This window comes from Alnus glutinosa, chromosome 6, assembly GCF_958979055.1.
Source record: "Alnus glutinosa chromosome 6, dhAlnGlut1.1, whole genome shotgun sequence".
Classification (NCBI taxonomy): Eukaryota; Viridiplantae; Streptophyta; class Magnoliopsida; order Fagales; family Betulaceae; genus Alnus; species Alnus glutinosa.
Genome location: NC_084891.1, coordinates 20,707,207 through 20,726,541, shown reverse-complemented (window position 1 = coordinate 20,726,541; position 19,335 = coordinate 20,707,207). Strand labels below are relative to the sequence as shown.

Sequence of the window (19,335 nt, the reverse complement as noted above, 5' to 3'; positions counted from 1 at the left end):
AAACTTAAGTTGTGACAAAGATTTCCTTTAAACTAGGTTGGATGAACCCAATCAATAAAAATATCATGTGTCTATTTTACACGTGAGAATCATATCTTTTTTAAATAGCAATTAAGGACAAAGTTGAAAGAGATACATACTGTCTAAACAAAATTTCTTCCAACTATGTCATTTCTATTTAAAAGCATGTGTTTCTCACATGCAAAATAGACACATTAAACTATGTCCCTTAAGTTGATAAGAATTGATGAATCTAATCATTTAATTTATATTCTAACACTTGCCCTCACATGTGAGCTCAAATTCTCTTTTAATAACTGAGATCAAACGCTTGTAATATTTAATTGAAATAGGAGGTGAATGACCGAAACAATGTCTGAACTCATGATTTTTACTCTGATACAATGTTAAATAATGTTTTATCTAAAAAAATTTAAACTGATAAAAATAGCATTTAATTTATATTTTAACATGTAAATCAAACAAAAACAATTACCAATAAAATACATCAAATTTTAAACTCCAAACTATTAATAATACTTACATTTAGTCATTTAGTAAAGCATAATGACTAACATTGTATCATAAATCATAGCTAGAACAAGGAAATTCTACCTAGTTATTGAATACCATACGAGATTGAGTAATTCTATCTCTCTGGGCTTAACCCACTGTTTCAGCCGCGGTCTTGCTTCTGGGCCTTACGGGTCAAGGATTTCTTTATTTTTGGGCTTTAGGCCCTTTTCTTTTTTTCACTAATTCGGCAGCTTTCGTTCTGTTGTGGAGAATTTTGTATTTCCACGTTGTTTCCTTGTCTAATTTTGTTAACTTCAATAAATTTTATCCTCGACAAAAGAAAATAAAATAAAATTAAAGGACATATGTCACTTTTAGAAATTTGTTTGTATGAAATTTTTTATAAGCTGATTTGTAAAAGAAATTTGTCCAAAAAAATAGATCGAGTTAGAATTAAAAGTTCCGAATTAGGATAAATTAGATTGGGCTAATCAAGACGAGCCCACCCCATTCCCACAAATAAAAGATAAAGAATCAAACAATAATAATTTGAACGAACCAACATTGAAAAAACATTGGGGTTTCAGATAGGCTCGTCTTAATTTATGCCTTTTTTGTTTCTGTAAACGTTTCGTGCGGCCATTTGAGAGAACCGAATCACTTATTTTATCCAATTTTACCATTCGTTATTATTTTCACATTGTTTTAGTTTGTTTTGAATTTATTGTTGAGAGCCCACCTCATTTTTTATGATAGGATTGTTCTCACTGCTTCCTTTAAGATCACGAGTGAGAATGATCATTTCTTGTAACCCTTTCCTTATTCAATTGAAAAAAAAAAAAAAAAAAACACGTGAATACCAACCATTTTTAAGTTTCTTTTCTCCGGTTGTCGATAACATCATTTACGTAAAACACGTTAATTAGTAGTACAAAGCGTGGCATTCATCTCTCAGTACTGTTGGACCGTTAAGGCAGTTCCACGTACAGAGCAGCAAATATAATACAAAGGCATGAAAAGGTTTTCATGAAAGAAAATCCTCGTAAATCTGTTACGCACGTGACGCGAGGCCTAATCTGGTAGACCTCCTGCTGCGAGTATGGCTCTTAGGTCTTTCCTTAAGATTTTGCCTGATGGAGCTTTAGGAATTGCGTCCGTGAAGAAAACCCGCTTGACTCTTTTGTAGAACACAACCTATACACATGCATGCACAACAAAACCAACCAATTAACCCTTTTATTCCTAATTAACACTTTAAATAGATTTCAAAACCATCCCATCTGTTTAATCAATCATTCAGTACTTGATAAACAAAAAATTTTTTTTAAAAAAATAATAATAAATAAAAAGAAGAGGAAGAGGCCGGGAGGAACAACGTGTTACAATATTAAGTATATAATTAAATTTATCATTTCTTATCCGCTCAAACTTTTGTGACAAGTAATTCTAAGTTTAAACATTGTATCTGTCATCATTATTTACTCTTTGTTTTAATTAAAAATGATTAAAAACTTATATATATATATATATATAATAGAGTTCACCTGTCTTGAGATATATTGCTTGATGTCGTCCTCACTGATTTTGGAACCATTTGATTTCACTACAAAAGCGACAGGAACCTCCCCTGCAGCCTCGTCTTTCATGCTGAAACAAATAAAGGATGATTATATATATATATATATATATCATAATTAGGGATTTATTTAATACAATGAAATTAATATTGTGGGAAAACTTACGGAACAACGGCGGCATCAGCGATGTTGGGATGGGCAATCAACATCGCTTCAAGCTCAGCGGGGGCCACTTGGAAGCCTTTGTACTTGATCAGTTCCTTTATTCGGTCAACAATGAAGAGCTCATCGTCGCCGTCGATGTACCCAATATCACCGGTCTGCAACCATCCATCTTTGTCTATGGTCCTCTCTGTAGCCTCTGGGTCATTCAGATAACCTGACCAAAACGCATGGCCACAAATATTATTTACCAATCATTCATCATCATCAACGTAAAATATGATGAAAGATACGTGTACACGTGGCTTTAATTTGTTGACCCTGCCCAATTGCTTTGGGACTTCGGGCTTCTTTGTCAAGGAACAATACATTACAGTACTGTTTATGTACTTTCTTTTTTTTTTCTTTTTTTTCTTTTTTTTTTTTATATTTTTCACTACTAATCAAAATCAAAATATTCTCACTTTTTCTACTTTTGTATATCACATTAATAATTTTTTATTACTATTCAAATAAAAAAACTCACTACAATACAAAATTTTTTCACTTTTTTATACAAATTATTTTTATTTTATATCACATCATCACTTTTTACTAATTTCAAAAATTAACAACCCACTACTCTGTTCTGTTCTGTAATGTTCTATTTTGTTCTGTTCTGTAATGTCACTTGCCAAACAAGTCCGAACATTTCCCATTTTCTCGTATGAGGGACAAAACACTACAAAAAATTTGCAATTCTTCAAGTTTGCCACGTGGATAAGGACCATCGACGTGGCAAACTATTAGCCACGTGTCATTGACAACGTGTGGACAGCGTGGTAGATCTGGATAGAATTTTCTTCTAAATGATTTTGAAATAATATTCTCTTCAAAAGGTTATATATTCACATTGGGGTTTTTTTTATATATAATTTAATAAGGAAAATTGTTACATAGGATGATGATTTTTACTCTTGATTTGGATGGAAAAGAGAGTCGGAGAACCAAAAACCAAAAAAGTGGTGGGCTCTCCAACAACATATTCAAATCGAAAGAAAACAATGCATAAATACAAACTAATGTTAGAAAACAATCATATAAATTATATTTTTATTCAATAACTATTTTACCATGCTTACCTACAGTCTTAATTAACCTTTGGATCAGTCTATATTTTTTTTAAAGAAAAAAAAATTCATTAGCTGGCTAGGACTCTCGAAGCATGTTCTCCTCCGAAAGTCCCAAAGGAAGGGCAGGCTCCGGCTCGGGAATTGGTGGAGGTTGAAATATAATATATAGCATTACTCAAAGAAATAACCTGTTAGATAGAAAATAATACTATTCTTCATATTTATTTATCACACTTATGTCAAATTAATTGACTTGAAGTGTTTGAAGGGACAAACCATTTATTCCGTTCTAAGCGTATAGGTGTCTAACTAATTTTAACAGTTATGTAAGTATTAAATGATACATCTGACTAAAACATATTTGAAGAAATATTTAGAGTCTCAAAATGATTTTAGCCCCAAGATTCACTGAATATTCCATCCCTCCAAAATACGGCAGAATTGGTCGTGTCAATTATATAAGTTGTACCTAATCGTCACACGACGTACTAGTATTTAAAAATGAGCCTTACTGTCAAGTAATTGGCCAGTAGAATATTGGTATGTTGTATAGTAAGAAGTGATTGGTATGATATAAAATTTAAGAATGTTTTATAGAAAAAAAAAAAAATATATATATATATATATATATATATATATATATATATATATATATATATATATATATATATATATAGTTTTGTAGTGGGTTTTTTTTATTTGATTTTTTTAGGAGAAGTGAAAAGAAAAAGAGAAAGTTAGGAATGATTTATCAAACAAGCCCATATCTTTTTTTTTTTTTTTTTTAATTGTGTGACGTACAGCTTTAACACCTACGGATTAAATGTCATGGAATTAATATTCTATGAAAGAAGTCTCCAAGGTCGGTTGGGGACTACATTTCATGAAGTGTAGGTCACTAATTTGGACCATTCATCTCCCCCTTGTGTGGATACATACAAATAAAAATAAATAAATAAATAAGACAAAAAGGAAAAGAAAAGAAAAGAAAGGGTCAATGGAGGTAGGGATTATATATGTACCTTTCATGATTTGGCTACCTCTGATGTAGATCTCTCCCGCTTGATTTCGTGGAAGCGAAGCGCCGGTCTCGGGGTCAACGATCTTCATCTCAGCGTTTCTTACGACGGTCCCACATGCACCTGATTTTATCTCGAAGGGTTCCTTCGCAAATGCCAAGCACATTGTCAGCACTGATCCAGCTTCAGTCATCCCATAACCCTGCACGCAGCAGATTTTATCAAAAAATAAAATAAAAAATGTAACAGATTTTGTATTAATGGTTCTCCTCTTTGTGGACATATTATCATATTACTTTTTCTCCCAAATCCCACCATTTTTTTTCACTTCCTTTTTGGATAGTACTATTTTAAAAATCTCGCAAGTTATAACTATTATTTATGGAGTAATTTTATTAGTACAATAAATGTTCATCAAGTGTATGTTAAAAAATGATGTGGTCATCATTTTATCAAAATCATTATTTGATTAATTACATGCTTAATGGTAATTTTAAAAGTCACCTTATTTTTTTATGAACACTTAATGTACTAATAAATTTACTCATTATTTATTTATGTGGAAATAGTGTAATTCTTTTTTTTTTTTTTTTCTTTTTCAACTATTATTTACATTCAAATTTCGTTCATTAAATTAACAGATTTAGAAAGAAATATGATTTTATTTTTTTTGACCTAGCTCGTTTGAATTCGTTTTGATACCACAACAAACTAATTATAAATAAGGTAAATTACATGAACTGATTTTATATTTTTTCCAATAATAAAAACTGGACCTTTTCTCCCTGTCTTTTAAAAAATTAACTTAAATTTTTTTTTTTCCCATTAACCAATTAGATTTAAAAAATAAATAAAAAAGAAATTTTGTAGGGGTGGGCCCGCCTTCCTTTTTAGCAATTTCTTTTATTTTATAGATATGTGTCAGGTAGACTCCTTTTTATTTATTTATTTTTTTTATGGAAGTATGTCACGTAAAGTGTCGTCCCATGGAAATTTCATGTTTCAATATATAACGGTTGTGATAAGTGTCTAATTGTTACGTAAATTTTTAAAGGTATAATTTACCATGTAGATTATTTTTAGTAATGACGTAATATACTCAGATAATTAAAAGTTTCGCAATAACTTTTACCCGAAGTCAGTTAAAAAGGTGTGGAATTAATTACCTGTCCAAGTTTGGCATTAGGAAGCTTGGCTCTAACATCATCCTCTAGCTCTTTCCCCATCGGCGCTGCTCCTGACATCACCATTCGGATCGACGACACGTCGTACCATTGGGCGTCCGGGCTCTTGGCGATGGCCAAAACTATCGGAGGAACAAACGGCGCGATTGTCACCTTGTATTGCTGAACCAGCTCCAGCAATTTCACAATCTCAAACTTCTGCATAATCAGAATCGCCGCCCCGACCCGCAAACCGCAGAGAAAAACCGAATTCAGGGAATAGATATGGAACAACGGCAAAACGCACAGTATCACATCCCCGCTGTGAAAGTACAAGTTTGGGTTTTCACCGTCAACCTGTTGTGCCACACTGGTAACCAACCCCCCGTGTGTTAACATGACTCCTTTCGGGAGTCCGGTCGTCCCCGAAGAATAAGGTAGCGCCACGACGTCGTCCGGATTGATTTTCACGGCCGGGATATCGTTCTCGTCGGCCTGAGTTAACTGGGAGAAATGCAAAAAGTCGTCCAGCTGAGAGTCAATGCACATGACCTTCACGCCGTTTTCTTTTGCGAAGTCTTTCACTTTGTCAACATACAAAGCTTGAGTAATTATGAGTTTGGCGTTCGATGCCTTCGCTTGCTTCGCTACCTCGGCCGGTGTGAAAAAAGGGTTTGCCGTCGTGCTGACTGCGCCGATGTACAACGCGCCGAGGAAGGCGAACGCGAATTCGGGACAGTTTTGGAGCAAAAGCATGATCACCTCCCCTTGTTTGATGCCGACCTTGTCGAGGCCGGAGGCTACCTTGCGCGAGGTGAGCTCGACCTCTGAGTAAGTGTATGTGACGCCGTTGGCACCATTGATGAGGCAGGGACGGTCTTTGAATTGGGAGAGGTTTTCGAAGCAATAGGTGTGGAGTGGGAGGTGGTTCGGGATGTAAATGTCAGGGAGCTTCGAACGGAAAATGAATTCTTGGAGGTCTTTCTGGGGCTCCATTGATGTTTGGCTGCTGGGAAAGGGGAGGAAAATAGAGAGGTCTTGGGAGAAGGTGAAGGTTTGGTTGAAGTTTGGGTTCCTTTTTTCTGGTTTGGTTTGAGTTTTGGTTGAGAACTAATATACAACGAGCAGGTGATGGTAGGAGGAGACCATTACGCCGTGTTTGGCAAGCAACACAAAAAATTTTAACTTTATTTTTATATTTTTCAAAAATAATCAACATAAAAATATTTTAATTTTTTTTTTCACTTTTTATATAATATTAATAATTTTTATTATTATTTAAATATAAAAAATCATTATAATACAAAAAATTTTCTCTTTTTTATATAATTTCTTTTTCCTTTTTTAACTTTATATCATATCTATCACTTTTTATTAACTCAAAAATTATTTCTTCACTTTATGTTCTATTCACTCGCTTGCCAAACATTCCCTTAATATTTTAGATTGGGTAATGATATTTACTAAATTATGTCATCTCACTCGTCATATAATTTAAGGGTCCGTTTGTGTTTGCGATTTCAAAAAGTGTGATTTAAAATAACAATTTTAAAATGTGCGATTTGAAAAAAGTGATTTTTAAAAACGCAGTTGAGCGTTTGGAAAAATCGCAGCTTAGCCTTTAAAATCGCGAATTTACCTTTAAAATTTTGCGTTTTCAAAAAAGCATCATCTTATCTGCGATTTGAAAAAGCAGATTTTCTGCGTTTTCAAATCGTAATTTTTAAAAACACAGTGCTCAAACGATCTATGTTCTGCGATTTGGTTTAAAATCGCGCTTATTATCTACGAAATCGTAATCTCAATCGTACCCTAAATGACTTAGGGTGCGTTTAGGATTGCGATTTCGTAGAGAAAAAGTGCGATTTTAAACCAAATCGCAGAAAATGAACCGTTTGGAAACTGCGTTTTTAAAAAATTGCGATTTGAAAACGCAGAAAAGTGCTTATTCAAATCGCAGGCAATTGGGTGCTTTTTTGAAAACACAGTATTTTAAAATGCTAAACTGCGATTTTAAAGGCCAAACTGCAATTTTTCCAAACGCTTAACTGCGTTTTTAAAAATCACTTTTTTAAATCGCACATTTTAAAATCGCTATTTTAAAATCGCACTTTTTGAAATCGCAAACCTAAACGGACCATTGATTTTAAAAACGCAGTTAAGCGTTTGGCAAAATCGAAGTTTGGCCTTTAAAATTGCGAATTTACCTTTAAAATTCTGCGTTTTCAAAAAAGCACAATCTTATCTGAGATTTGAAAAAGCAGAGTTTCCAAACAATCTATGTTCTGCGATTTGGTTTAAAATCGCACTTATTGTCTATGAAATCGTAATCCCAAACGCACCCTTAGCAGTAAAAAGTCAGGCATTAAATTAATATTTGTAAAAAAATAATATATTAAAGATTGATTTTTAGTATTACATTATAATTAAATTTTTAGTAGACTATCATATAACTGAAATGATGTAGTTAGTAAAAATTTAATCTTGGCATCAGTACTTCTTAAAAAAAAAAAAAAAAAACAAAAAGATTTGTTACTTGGTATTCTCTTGTTCTTCTCTGCTGACATAAAATTGTTGATCTATCTTTGGATCAATCTTAATTAAAAAGAAAAAAAAATTAATTAATAATGTCACATTAACATATTATTAAAAAAAAATACGAAATAATATATCTCAAAAGAAAAATTAATTTGCGTGTCACATCAACATATTGAACAGCATTACTCTTTTACGGTACATGAAGGGTAGAGCAGGAATAATGAGGTCGAAGTGCGATGGGCTTTGTCAAACCAACCGAGCTGTTGCCAAAGAGTTTGGACTACAACCATTTATCATTTGACACGTATCCAACACCTGGTCCTCACTCACTTTTTTTGTGGCCCATTTGCATGGCCCTGTAATAATGGATCTCCTGGCTGTTTCTGACTGAGGCATCTGTAATTCTGGGCGTAACCTAATCTTCATTCTTGCACGTTGGGGGTTGGGGATTGGCGAGGAATACGTTTGATTAATTTGGATTTGGTTTGAGGAGTTCTGGGTTTTACTGAAAGCCACAATCGCTTGCCACGTAAGATTCCCCACCTAACGCAAAGGCCTTACCCGTTCCTCGGGGGGTGATTGTAGTAGACGACACCATTCACCAACTACAGCTGCTAATCATTTTAATGCATATACATATACATATATATATATATATATATATATATATATATATATATATATATATATATGGGTTGTTTGGCAAAGAACTTGCCATGTCACGATAGTGGGCTGCAAACATTTTCTCTTTTTCTTGTTTTTTTACATTTTTCAATAACAATCAACATCATAATATTTTCATTTTTTATATCACATCAATAATTTTTTATTATTATTTAAATAAAAAAAATTAACTAAAATACAAATTTTTTTTAATTTTCTATACAAATTCTTTTTATTTTACATCACATTATCACGTTTTACTAATTTTAAAATTAACAATTCACTACTATGTAAAAGCATTTGTCAAATAAGCCCCTATTCTTTGTTAAAGAGGGGAGTCACATCCCGGTGACATCAACTTTGGCTTGCTTGTTGGTTTTTGGCTTGGGGCTCCTCGGCGGCTTAAATATGGCTAATCTTTCCGATAAATTAAAGGGAATTAAAGGCTTGTTCCTATAATCCTATGCTCATTTCATTCTTGTTTAACTTTGCTAACTTTTCCTTCTCAACTCTTATTTTTTTTATTATTTATCTTAAAAATTTAACGAAATAAGAAGAGGTAAATTTAATTATTTAATCTATACTTTAACATTTAATTTCATGTGTGTTTGATTGGAAGAGATAAATTTAATCAATATTTTAACACTGGGAAAGGAAATGTGGAACGACTATTTTATTAGAAAAATAAATAGTTATTACTAAAAATAAAAGCAGTTGGAATAGAATAGTTATTTATATTCGTAAGTTTGGTTGTAACACATTGAGGCTACATGGAGGGGAACCGTACACTTCTAAGGAGGATTGAGGCATGGGAGACAGAACCCAAGCTTGGTTGAGTTCACCATTAATTTTTTTTTTTTTTTCAAGAATTAATGCGTTTGGTATGTGAAATGATTATTCTATTGAAAAAATAAATAATTATTACTGATAATGGAATTAGTTGAAATTAAATAACTATTCATATTCATTAGTTTAGTTGTAACAATATATTAGAAGACTTAAATACGTTTTTACCCCCAGTGGTTTAACTCCTTTATTTTTTGCTCCATGTGGTTCATTTCGTATCGTAATTAATACCTTAGTTTTGAAGAAAGACGGAGATAGTGCTTTTGTTCAAAAATTAACAGTAATCCACGTTAGTACCACTAAACTCACTTTAAAAGTCGACACATGTCCCAAATGCCACATAAGTTTGCCTCTTTGTGGGTATGACGTGTACATGTCACATCCGTGACATGTCATATGTTGGACTGCCATTTTTTTTTTTTTTAAGCTTTAAAAAATTGGTAAAGAAAAAAAGAGGATGGCTGAGCCACCCCTTTGGAAAAAATGGGGGTGGCCTGGTCTGGGTGGCCGAACCACAACCCCGTGGCCCATGAGGGTGGTTCGGCCACCCCAAGGGCCAAAGAGCAAAAAAAATAAAAAAGGTTTAGGGGAGTTTGGCCCTTAAGGGCAACCCCCAAGAGCCACGGGGGTGGTTCGGTTACTCCACACCGCTTTTCAATTAATTTTTTTAATTTTTTAAAGCTTTTTAAAAAAAAAAAATTTAAATGGTTTTACAATAATTGACATGGCACTGATGTGGCATGTACACGTCAAACTCGCAACTGAGAGGGCAAACTTATGTGGCATCTGGGACAGGTGTCAACTTTTAAAAGGGGTTTAGTGGCATTGATGTAGACTACCGTTAATTTTTCGACGGAAATACCATCTCTGTCTTTCACCAAACCTAAAGTACCATCTACGATACGAAATGAACCACATGTGGAAACAAATAGAGGAGTTAAACCACAGGGAGGTGAAACATATTTAACCTATATTAGAATCCTGAATATGTATTTCATTGTTTAGTACAATACAATACACGGGTGAATGGAATAATTTTTTTCCTCGATGAATGAGAATGTCCTATAGAAGAACTCAAGATTTACATAACACTCTAGCAATACTATTGGACCTTTGTTAGATGATATATTATGGATTTCAAGAACTCAAGCTGCAGTTGAAGTTTATCACACGGCCACAGTTGAAGACTATCACCTTGTTGTAGTTTAAGTGTATTTGTATTATTCTCATCTACCATAATTTTCCTATAAATAAGAGACTGTTATATTGTAAATATCACAACAACAACAAAAGTGAAAAAGAAAAAGCTAGAATTGAGCCTTATTGACATGTCTTTTGTTGTGTCTCTTACTCACAATTAAAGATTATCACCGTCCCCAAAGGTTAGCTAAGTCGGTTGGGGACCATGTCTCATGAAGCGGAAGTCACTAATTCCAATTCTCATCTTATGTGAACTTGCCAAAAGAAGAAGAAGAAGAAGAAGATTATCACTTAATCACAGTTGAAGATTATCACTAAGTTGTAAATGTAACAAGTTCGAGTTCAAGTCGAATTTAACCGAACGACTATCAAGCGGGTTTTAGAACGGACTAATTTATTTTTTATAGCCCTATCTACTATAGTATTTGCCTAAAAAAAAGGTGCGAGATGCATATCTAGATTCACGAGAAATATTCCTTGTTACGCTATAGAAATACTTCTAATGACCACTATTCAACGCCACACTTCTCTTTTTGCCTTTTTATTTTTTATTTTTTATTTTTAATTTTATTTTATTTTTAGAGAGAGGGCAGGGGAGTGGGGTGTTCAAAAATGATGCTTATTCAAAAATATGATAAATTTTTTGATAAGGTATATTTTTCCCTCTACTTTATCTCAAACAACTCATCAAATGTAATTTGGTCACTCATATAGAGGGCTGTTAAATGAGCCAAGCCGCTTGTGAACTCGGCTCAACTCGGATAAACTTGATTCAGTTTTAGTTCAATTAATAAATGAAATGTTTGTGAGCACAAAAATTTGCTCAAATAGTAAACGATTCATAATCATATAAATTCGGTTCGAATTGGATATGTCCATGAGCTCGACTCGTATCAATTCGGTCACACACACACATTTATTAATAAATATGTATGTGAATTAATAAAAATAAGTTTTATGAATATAAGTATGTATATTAGTTATTAAGTATGGGATATTATATAGATTACTTGAATATGGGTGCATATATATACTAAATAGTTAGTACTATTAACTAGTTATAACATATTTAACTATATAATTATAAGCTAATTACTAATTGCGTTGGTGTCTTTTAACTGTAGCTATAACTATTGTATAGAATATTATGACATATGGTTAAGTTGTTAACCAACATATTTAATAGTTAGTATATAACTATATAACCATAGACATAAACATAATACATGACATGGACACATCACACATTGTTAACTGTAGTTATATACATTATATTGATTTTACTACTTACTCACATTATACATATACTATAGTTTATACTCTCTAGTTATATACAATAACATATTGTATTTGTCACCTATAGACTTTAATTATATATTATATTATATAATATGCCTTATATAGTTACATATTATATATTTATACTATAATTATATATAGGGAAAACTGCAATTTACCCCCCTGATGTTTACACGAATTTGCAATCTTGGTACCAATGTTTAAATTGCTTCAATTGCACCCAAGAAAGTTGAAAAAAATTTCAATCCACCCCTTTCCGTCCAATTGCTCCGTCTGATGAGACGGAAATGGACCCACGTGCGCGGCATGTGACTTATATGCAGATAACCGGAAGAAAATACCCTCAAAAAAATTGAGCCGTTGTTTTCTAAGTTACCCGTTTTGTTTCATGTATATTTGGTTCAAATATTGGGAGAGAAAAAGAGAAGATAAGGTTTCAGGAAAAACAAGGGTTTCGAATTTGAAGGCTGACGGAGACGATGGACGCCTCGACACAGGACTCGAACCCTGACCAGATACCCGTCTGTTCTGGGTAATCGATTGGGCACTCGAAGGAGAGGATGGAAGCAAGGTCGGAGACCCCACAGAGTGTTGCCACTTTTTCACGGCAACGAGTATGCTACTGCGAGCGGCCGATGAATGTGAAAACGGCGCACACGAGCAAAAATTTCAGAAGAAGGTTTATGGGGTGTAAAAATTGGAAGGCAAGTAGTACTTATTCTGATCGATTTTAGGGTTTCATTTTGTATTTGGGAGTTCAAATTTGCAATTTTATAGTCAGCTTTTGGAATCTGGCTTTTCGGCATATATGTCATTCGATGTTGGATTGTTGGTGCTAAAAAGTGGCAAAATCTGGAATGCATTCCAGACAAGTTGGACAAGTTGCAATTTTTTCATTATTTGTTGTGTTTTGCAAATCCACAAAGATTGTGGTTTCTTTGAGTGGGTTGATCCCAAAATGTGTGCACATGGTCAGAGGGTTGTTGGTCGATTGGTTGAGTGGTACGAAAGTTTGGTGGCCGAAATGGAGAAAGAGATTGAGAAGGTGAAGGCCGAAGTTGACAATGAGAGGAACGCAGAAATTGCACAATACCGTAAAGAAATTGAGATTTAGGGGATCAAATTTGAAGCAGTGAAGAAGAATTACCACACAATGCTTGTGTGTTCGTGGATTTTATTTGCATTGTGTTTCTTCTTCGGACATGCAGCCAAAAACCAGGAGGACAATAGGGTTGGTTATTTGAGGTTGCCTTGAGTTGTATTGTTAGACATTTTTTGTGCACTTCTATGGGGCCATAGAAGCTAGAAGTGAACCGTTTTTTGTGCACTAAGTTGTGTTGTAGTATTTTGGTTGACTTGTTGCATGTATTTAAGTGGGATTGTTTGTAGTAGGAGCTGCTTGTATTTATAAAGTAACAGAAATTTATCCCATTATATTTTTCACACTGTCATTGAATTAAAAAAAAAAAAAAATTGATCCACAATCCGATGATATGGACCTACTTAAAATTGGATACCACAGAAACAACTCAAGACAATATTATGTATCACATCAACAGGTTCCCTTCAAATAAATATTGTACTCTTTCTCTGTCCAACAAAAAATTACGTTATTGCAATGTCATTCCAAAATCATACAAATATCAAAACTTGCAATGCATTCCAAAACCACACAAATATCAAAACCTACAATGCATTCCAAAACTACACAAATGTTAAAACCTGCAATGCATTCCAACATCATAAAACACATTGTAATCATTACACAAAATAAGCAATTCTGCATTGCTAGTACTGTCCATCAAACACACAACCACCAATCCTGCATTTCTAGTACTGTATCAAACACACAACCACCAACTGTCAAACACACAACTACCAACTGTCAAACGCACAACTACCAACTGTCAAACGCACAACTACCAACTGTCAAACACATAGATTATGCACATGTACATTAAATACAAGCACATATTTAATTAACGCTTCCATTCTGGCCTTATTCTCTTCCTCTTCGCTTCAGCAATCTCAATTGCCTTTTCAACAGTGGCCACCACACATTTGCCCTTTCTTTTGGATGCCGGATTAGCTGTTGTCCCACTGGTTCCCGCACTGCCACCTCAAATTGCATGGCCCCCTTGGATTGCAGGGCCACCTCGGATTGCAGGGTCACCTTGTTCATCACTATCACCCTCAGTTAGATCAATAGGTATGGTAGGACCCGGTTTGGACTTCCCAAAAATAGCCGCGACCCTTTGTGTCTTCCGTCTCCTTGGAGGAGGTGGGACCGGATTTGTTGTTGCTAGTGGAGGCGGTGGGACTGGATTTGTTCTTGCTGGTGGAGGCGGTGGGACCAGATTTGTTCTTGTAGCGTGTGTAAGAGTTCTTGAGATGGTACTTTGTGTCTGTTCCAAATGAGTCAAATAAGGTGTGATACTATCAGTATGCATATAGTACATAATAAAAAATAAAGGATAATAAAGATTAATAAACTCACACTGGCTGGAGGTGGGGTAGGCAGCACAACACTTGCTTGGATACTTCTCATTGGACATGCCCTTTTATTATGCCCTCTGCCCTTACACATGGAGCATTTCATCCTAGCACCAAATTTTCTCATTCTGTTTGGATTTTTCGGATCTCTACATTCATCAACTTGCCTTTTTCTTACCTTCTTTGGTCTACCCGGGGCCACTCTTGATACTGGGGGTTCCAACTTGTCATGCTGGGTTGGTATCCACTGCTCTTGACTAGGCATTGGGTATATAACTGGCTCATATGCTTTCTTGTACATCTCCACAGTGAAGTACTCATCAACATAATCCTCTGCATTCTTACAACTATGTCGAATAGCAGCACATGCATGCACACAGGGGATTCCAGACATTTCACACACTCTACAACCACAACTTTTTCTCCTCATGTTGACTACAAATTGTCTACCATCTAGACCCGTCCCTGAAATTTGTAAACTAAGTTATGCTAAAAGAAAAACTTGGCTTGAATTTTTCTTATATTGCATAAATTTTTGCATAGCATAGTTTACAAAATTTCGGGGACGAAATTCCAAGAAGATGGGTAGGATGTGACACCCAGTATTTTCAAGCTTATATGAAAACAGTGATATTGTTGAAGAGACAATATTCTTTGATTTTTATAAGCAAACCTATAGGTAACTTTTAAGTCTCAAACTTTGACCCCTAAATTAGGTATGATAAATATCTTTTTATGGTTTTTAATTACTCAATATAGTATATATAAAGTTCATACTTGAATACTGTGAAGTCAGAATTCAATTTGGCAACATTTGACTTTTTGGCCAAAATCGGTGCCTTATTAATCCGACTGTCGAAATGTTAGCAGAAATGATTTGTAATACACTTAGCAGCCATCCCTAGCCACCTTATATTAAAATTATTATCCTCCAACAAGTGTTGGAATTTAAGTGGGAAACAAAGTCCAAGTGATAGGCATGGAAAGGAAGGTGGTAGAAATCTTCCTTTGTTTACTAATTTTTCAGCAGCCCTCTAGCACTTCAAGCACGAATTTCCTTTCATTTTCTTGATACTCTAAGACTCCTATAAATATGAGACAAGTCTTGCCTTCCATTTTACCTTATGACAAGTGAAAATTTCATACAAAACAATCTAGTCTTTCCTTTTTACACTACTTAGCCTAAGTGAGGATTGAGTGAAACTTTTCTATTTCTATCTTTTGATTTTCTGTCCAGCAACCTTAGGGGAGCTAGATATACCTCTTAACTTGCTATTTCATGGCCTAGATTTATAGAACCAAGATCCGAAACCAAAACAGCACTAGCAACTCCAAAACCGGTCACTAAAGGCTTAAAAGGGACTTTTGTTTCAGAATTTGTTTGGTAAGTTTTTTATGTGTTCAAGTGTTCCATAAGTAATTTCTAAGATGTATTTTTATGTTAAGTTACTGCCTAAAATACAGATCACATAAGAGATAAGGTTGAAAAGGAAATAATTCAAGAAAAGGACCTAAAAGAACACATATACCTCTCTTTGATTTTATTTGATGTCATTATGAATTTTATGAAATTATGGATATACCTCAATCCATAAAATAGTAAGGTAAGAGGTATATCTAGCTCCCCTAAGGTTGCTGGACAGAAAATCAAAAGATAGAAATAGAAAAGTTTCACTCAATCCTCACTTAGGCTAAGTAGTGTAAAAAGGAAAGACTAGATTGTTTTGTATGAAATTTTCACTTGTCATAAGGTAGAATGGAAGGCAAGACTTGTCTCATATTTATAGGAGTCTTAGAGCATCAAGGAAATGAAAGGAAATTCGTGCTTGGAGTGCTAGAGGGCTGCTGAAAAATTAGTAAATAAAGGAAGATTTTTACCACCTTCCTTTTCATGCCTATCACTTGGACTTTGTTTCCCACTTAAATTCCAACACTTGTTGGAGGATAATAATTTTAATATAAGGTGGCTAGGGATGGCTGCTAAGTGTATTACAAATCATTTCTGCTAACATTTCGACAGTCGGATTAAAAAGGCACCGATTTTGGCCAAAAAGTCAACTATTGCCAAATTGAATTCTGACTTCACAGGATTCAAGCATGAACTTTATATATACTATATTGAGTAATTAAAAACCATAAAAAGATATTTATCATACCTAATTTAGGGGTCAAAGTTTGAGACTTAAAAGTTACCTATAGGCTTGCTTATAAAAATCAAAGAATATTGTCTCTTCAACAATATCAATATTTTCATATAAGCTTGAAAATGCTGGGTGTCACATTAGTCAAATGCTAACATATTAAGTTAATATTTTACACTAAAAAAAAAGGAAAAAAAGAAAAAAGCAATTTAATGTCGCTTGGAATAGTTTCGTTTCAATAGTAAACGACGTTAAACTGTTAGTGTCATTCAATGTTCAAACAGCGTTAAATTTAAATTTAGTGTCGTTTGAATAGTAAACGACACTAACATTTTAGCGTTGTTTACTATTTAAACAATTCTAAATTTAAATTTAGCTTCATTTGAACAGGAAACGATGCTAAATTTTTAATTTCGTTTACTGTTCAAATAGCTTTAAATTTTGTATTTAAAATTTTATATATGAGCTCCTACAACACGTGTGTTTGAAGAAGAAGAAGAAGAAGACGATCAAGATCAAAAGAGGGTTGCAGGAGAAAAGAAAAGACGTGTGGTGAAGAAGAAGAGGAAAAGAAAGAAGAAGGGCAAAGAAAAAAAAAAGGCCAGGCGTGTAGAAGAAGAAGGAAGAAAATAGAAAGAAAGTAAGGTGCTGATGAGTCATACTGGAGAAGAAGAGAAGAGCAAAAGAAAGAAGAAGGGAGGGGAAAAAGAAAAGAAAAAAAAAATTAAGCTGAATTTTTTTGATTTTTTTTTTAAAATTATTGTTTAGTGTCTGCTCAAATGACACTGACTGTTTAGCGTCATTTGAGTTCAAGCGCCGTTTAAACAGTAAACGTCGATAATCTGGAATCTTGTCCTTATGTTTAGTATCGTTTAGCAAATGAGACTATCTAAACAGCGCTAAATAAATATTATCATTTTTTTGCCCATAAATAACACTATTCAAGCAACATTAAATTGCATTTTTTTTTTTTTTTTTTTGTAGTCTTAGTATTAGCATTTGCTAACACACTAATATAGTAGTACTTAGTATGTTAGTAGAATGTTAATACTGAGTTAAAATACTAACATACTAAGTTAAGGTTATATGTATTTTCATATTAACTAATTTATTAAATCCTACAATTTTGTATTCATATATTATATGTTCGTGTATGTTATAATTATTTCTATAATTATAATTATTGGTATAATTATAATTATATATGAATTATAGGAATCATATATAGTCTATATAAGAATTAAAAACAAGTGGAATACAAGATCCAATCAAGCATACTCTAATTTATTTCTTATTTATTAAATTATAAGCCCAACTTCAACACTCAAACCTTACTAAATCTGATTTTATATTCTATAAGAGAAATTAGACAATCAACAAATCAAAAGATTCACAACGTGAAAATCCTATGGCTAAAATTTTGTGTTATGTTTAAGAATGAGTACTAGTTTAGGGGTAAAGAATAATATATCATAAAATGTTTAATCCAATGGGCAATTGAATATGCATCGCATCTCACTTAAAGATTTTAGGGAAAACTGCAATTTACCCCCTGATGTTTATACGAATTTGCAATCCTGGTACCAATGTTTAGATTGCTTAAACTGCACCCAAGAAAGTTGCAAAAATTTGCAATCCACCCCTTTCCGTTCAATTGCTCCGTCTGATGAAACGGAAGTGACCCCACGTGCCTCGCACATGCATTTTTTGAACAGAGGTGGACAAAAATGCCCTCATTTAAACGGCACCGCTTTGTCCAGTATAACCCCAAAAAATTCATCAAAACACTTTTGGCCTCCCCAAACTGTAGGATATGAACCTAGGACACGTGTCCCTCCTCAAAGCCGTCCTCATCTCTTCACGTGGCCGTGGAGGAGTCCCAGATGTTGCACGTGCCGTCGTGGCTGGCAGAGACAATGAGCGAGCCGTCCCGGTTGAAGCTCACAGACGTGACGAGCATGGAGTGGGCACAGATCGCGTGGAGGCACCTCCTGGTCTTCACCTCCCATATTCGAACCGTCTCGTCGAAAGACCCTGACACGATCAGGTTCAACTGCGGACTGAAGTTCACACAAAACACCAAGTCTGAGTGCCCCCGCAGGGTCTTCACGTGTGCCGACCACCACACATATATTATGTTTCTTATCTGCTGGCTCAAGTATGTATCTTTTATTGTCATCCTATCGGGCTCACTCCGATCCATGCTCAGCAAAACGGGCGAGTCCTTTCCCTGTCTCCTCAATTTTCTGTTTTGATGATGTTCTAATCACATTTATTTTAAAAAGCTCGATGGGGCATCCATGGCAAGTTGCAAGGGCTTGCATCAACACTATTGATCAACCCTGTGAAGAATAGTAACAATCAGACCAATGGGTTATTGTTTGGTGGGAAAGTTGATGGGTTCTTGTTTGGCTGGCTGTATTCGTCTTCAGTCTTGGACTTTTTTGGAGATTTTTCTGTGTCCTGTTCGTTGCTCTCTACCTTTTGCTTCCTTGTCATGATCACCTTTTCTTCCTCCCCAGATGTACGAACATGAGATCTTCTTTCATTTACCTTCATTGTTCAAAACATTGTATCATATGTATCCTTTTTCAATAAAAAAGTAT

The 19,335-nt window shown here is 34.2% G+C and overlaps 1 protein-coding gene across 1 annotated transcript; it reads right to left on the bottom strand.

Moving 5' to 3' along the window:
* Positions 1-1,438: 1,438 nt before the first annotated feature.
* LOC133871268 (4-coumarate--CoA ligase 2-like) lies at positions 1,439-6,640 on the bottom strand. Its single transcript, XM_062308676.1, has 5 exons — positions 5,553-6,640; positions 4,390-4,588; positions 2,259-2,472; positions 2,061-2,163; positions 1,439-1,710 (listed from the first exon to the last, which is right to left on the bottom strand). The coding sequence occupies exons 1-5, from the start codon at positions 6,543-6,545 to the stop codon at positions 1,588-1,590; spliced, it is 1,632 nt and encodes a 543-aa protein (XP_062164660.1). The 5' UTR covers positions 6,546-6,640; the 3' UTR covers positions 1,439-1,587.
* Between the last annotated feature and the right edge of the window lie 12,695 nt (positions 6,641-19,335).

Excerpts from the sequence above, each read along its gene's own strand:
- LOC133871268 (XM_062308676.1), bottom strand. The coding sequence starts at position 6,545 with ATGGAGCCCCAGAAAGACCTCCAAGAATTCATTTTCCGTTCGAAGCTC. Across the intron at positions 4,589-5,552 it reads CTAATGCCAAACTTGGACAG|GGTTATGGGATGACTGAAGC; the intron begins GTAATTAATTCC and ends TGCTGCGTGCAG. Across the intron at positions 2,164-2,258 it reads GCTGATGCCGCCGTTGTTCC|CATGAAAGACGAGGCTGCAG; the intron begins GTAAGTTTTCCC and ends TATTTGTTTCAG.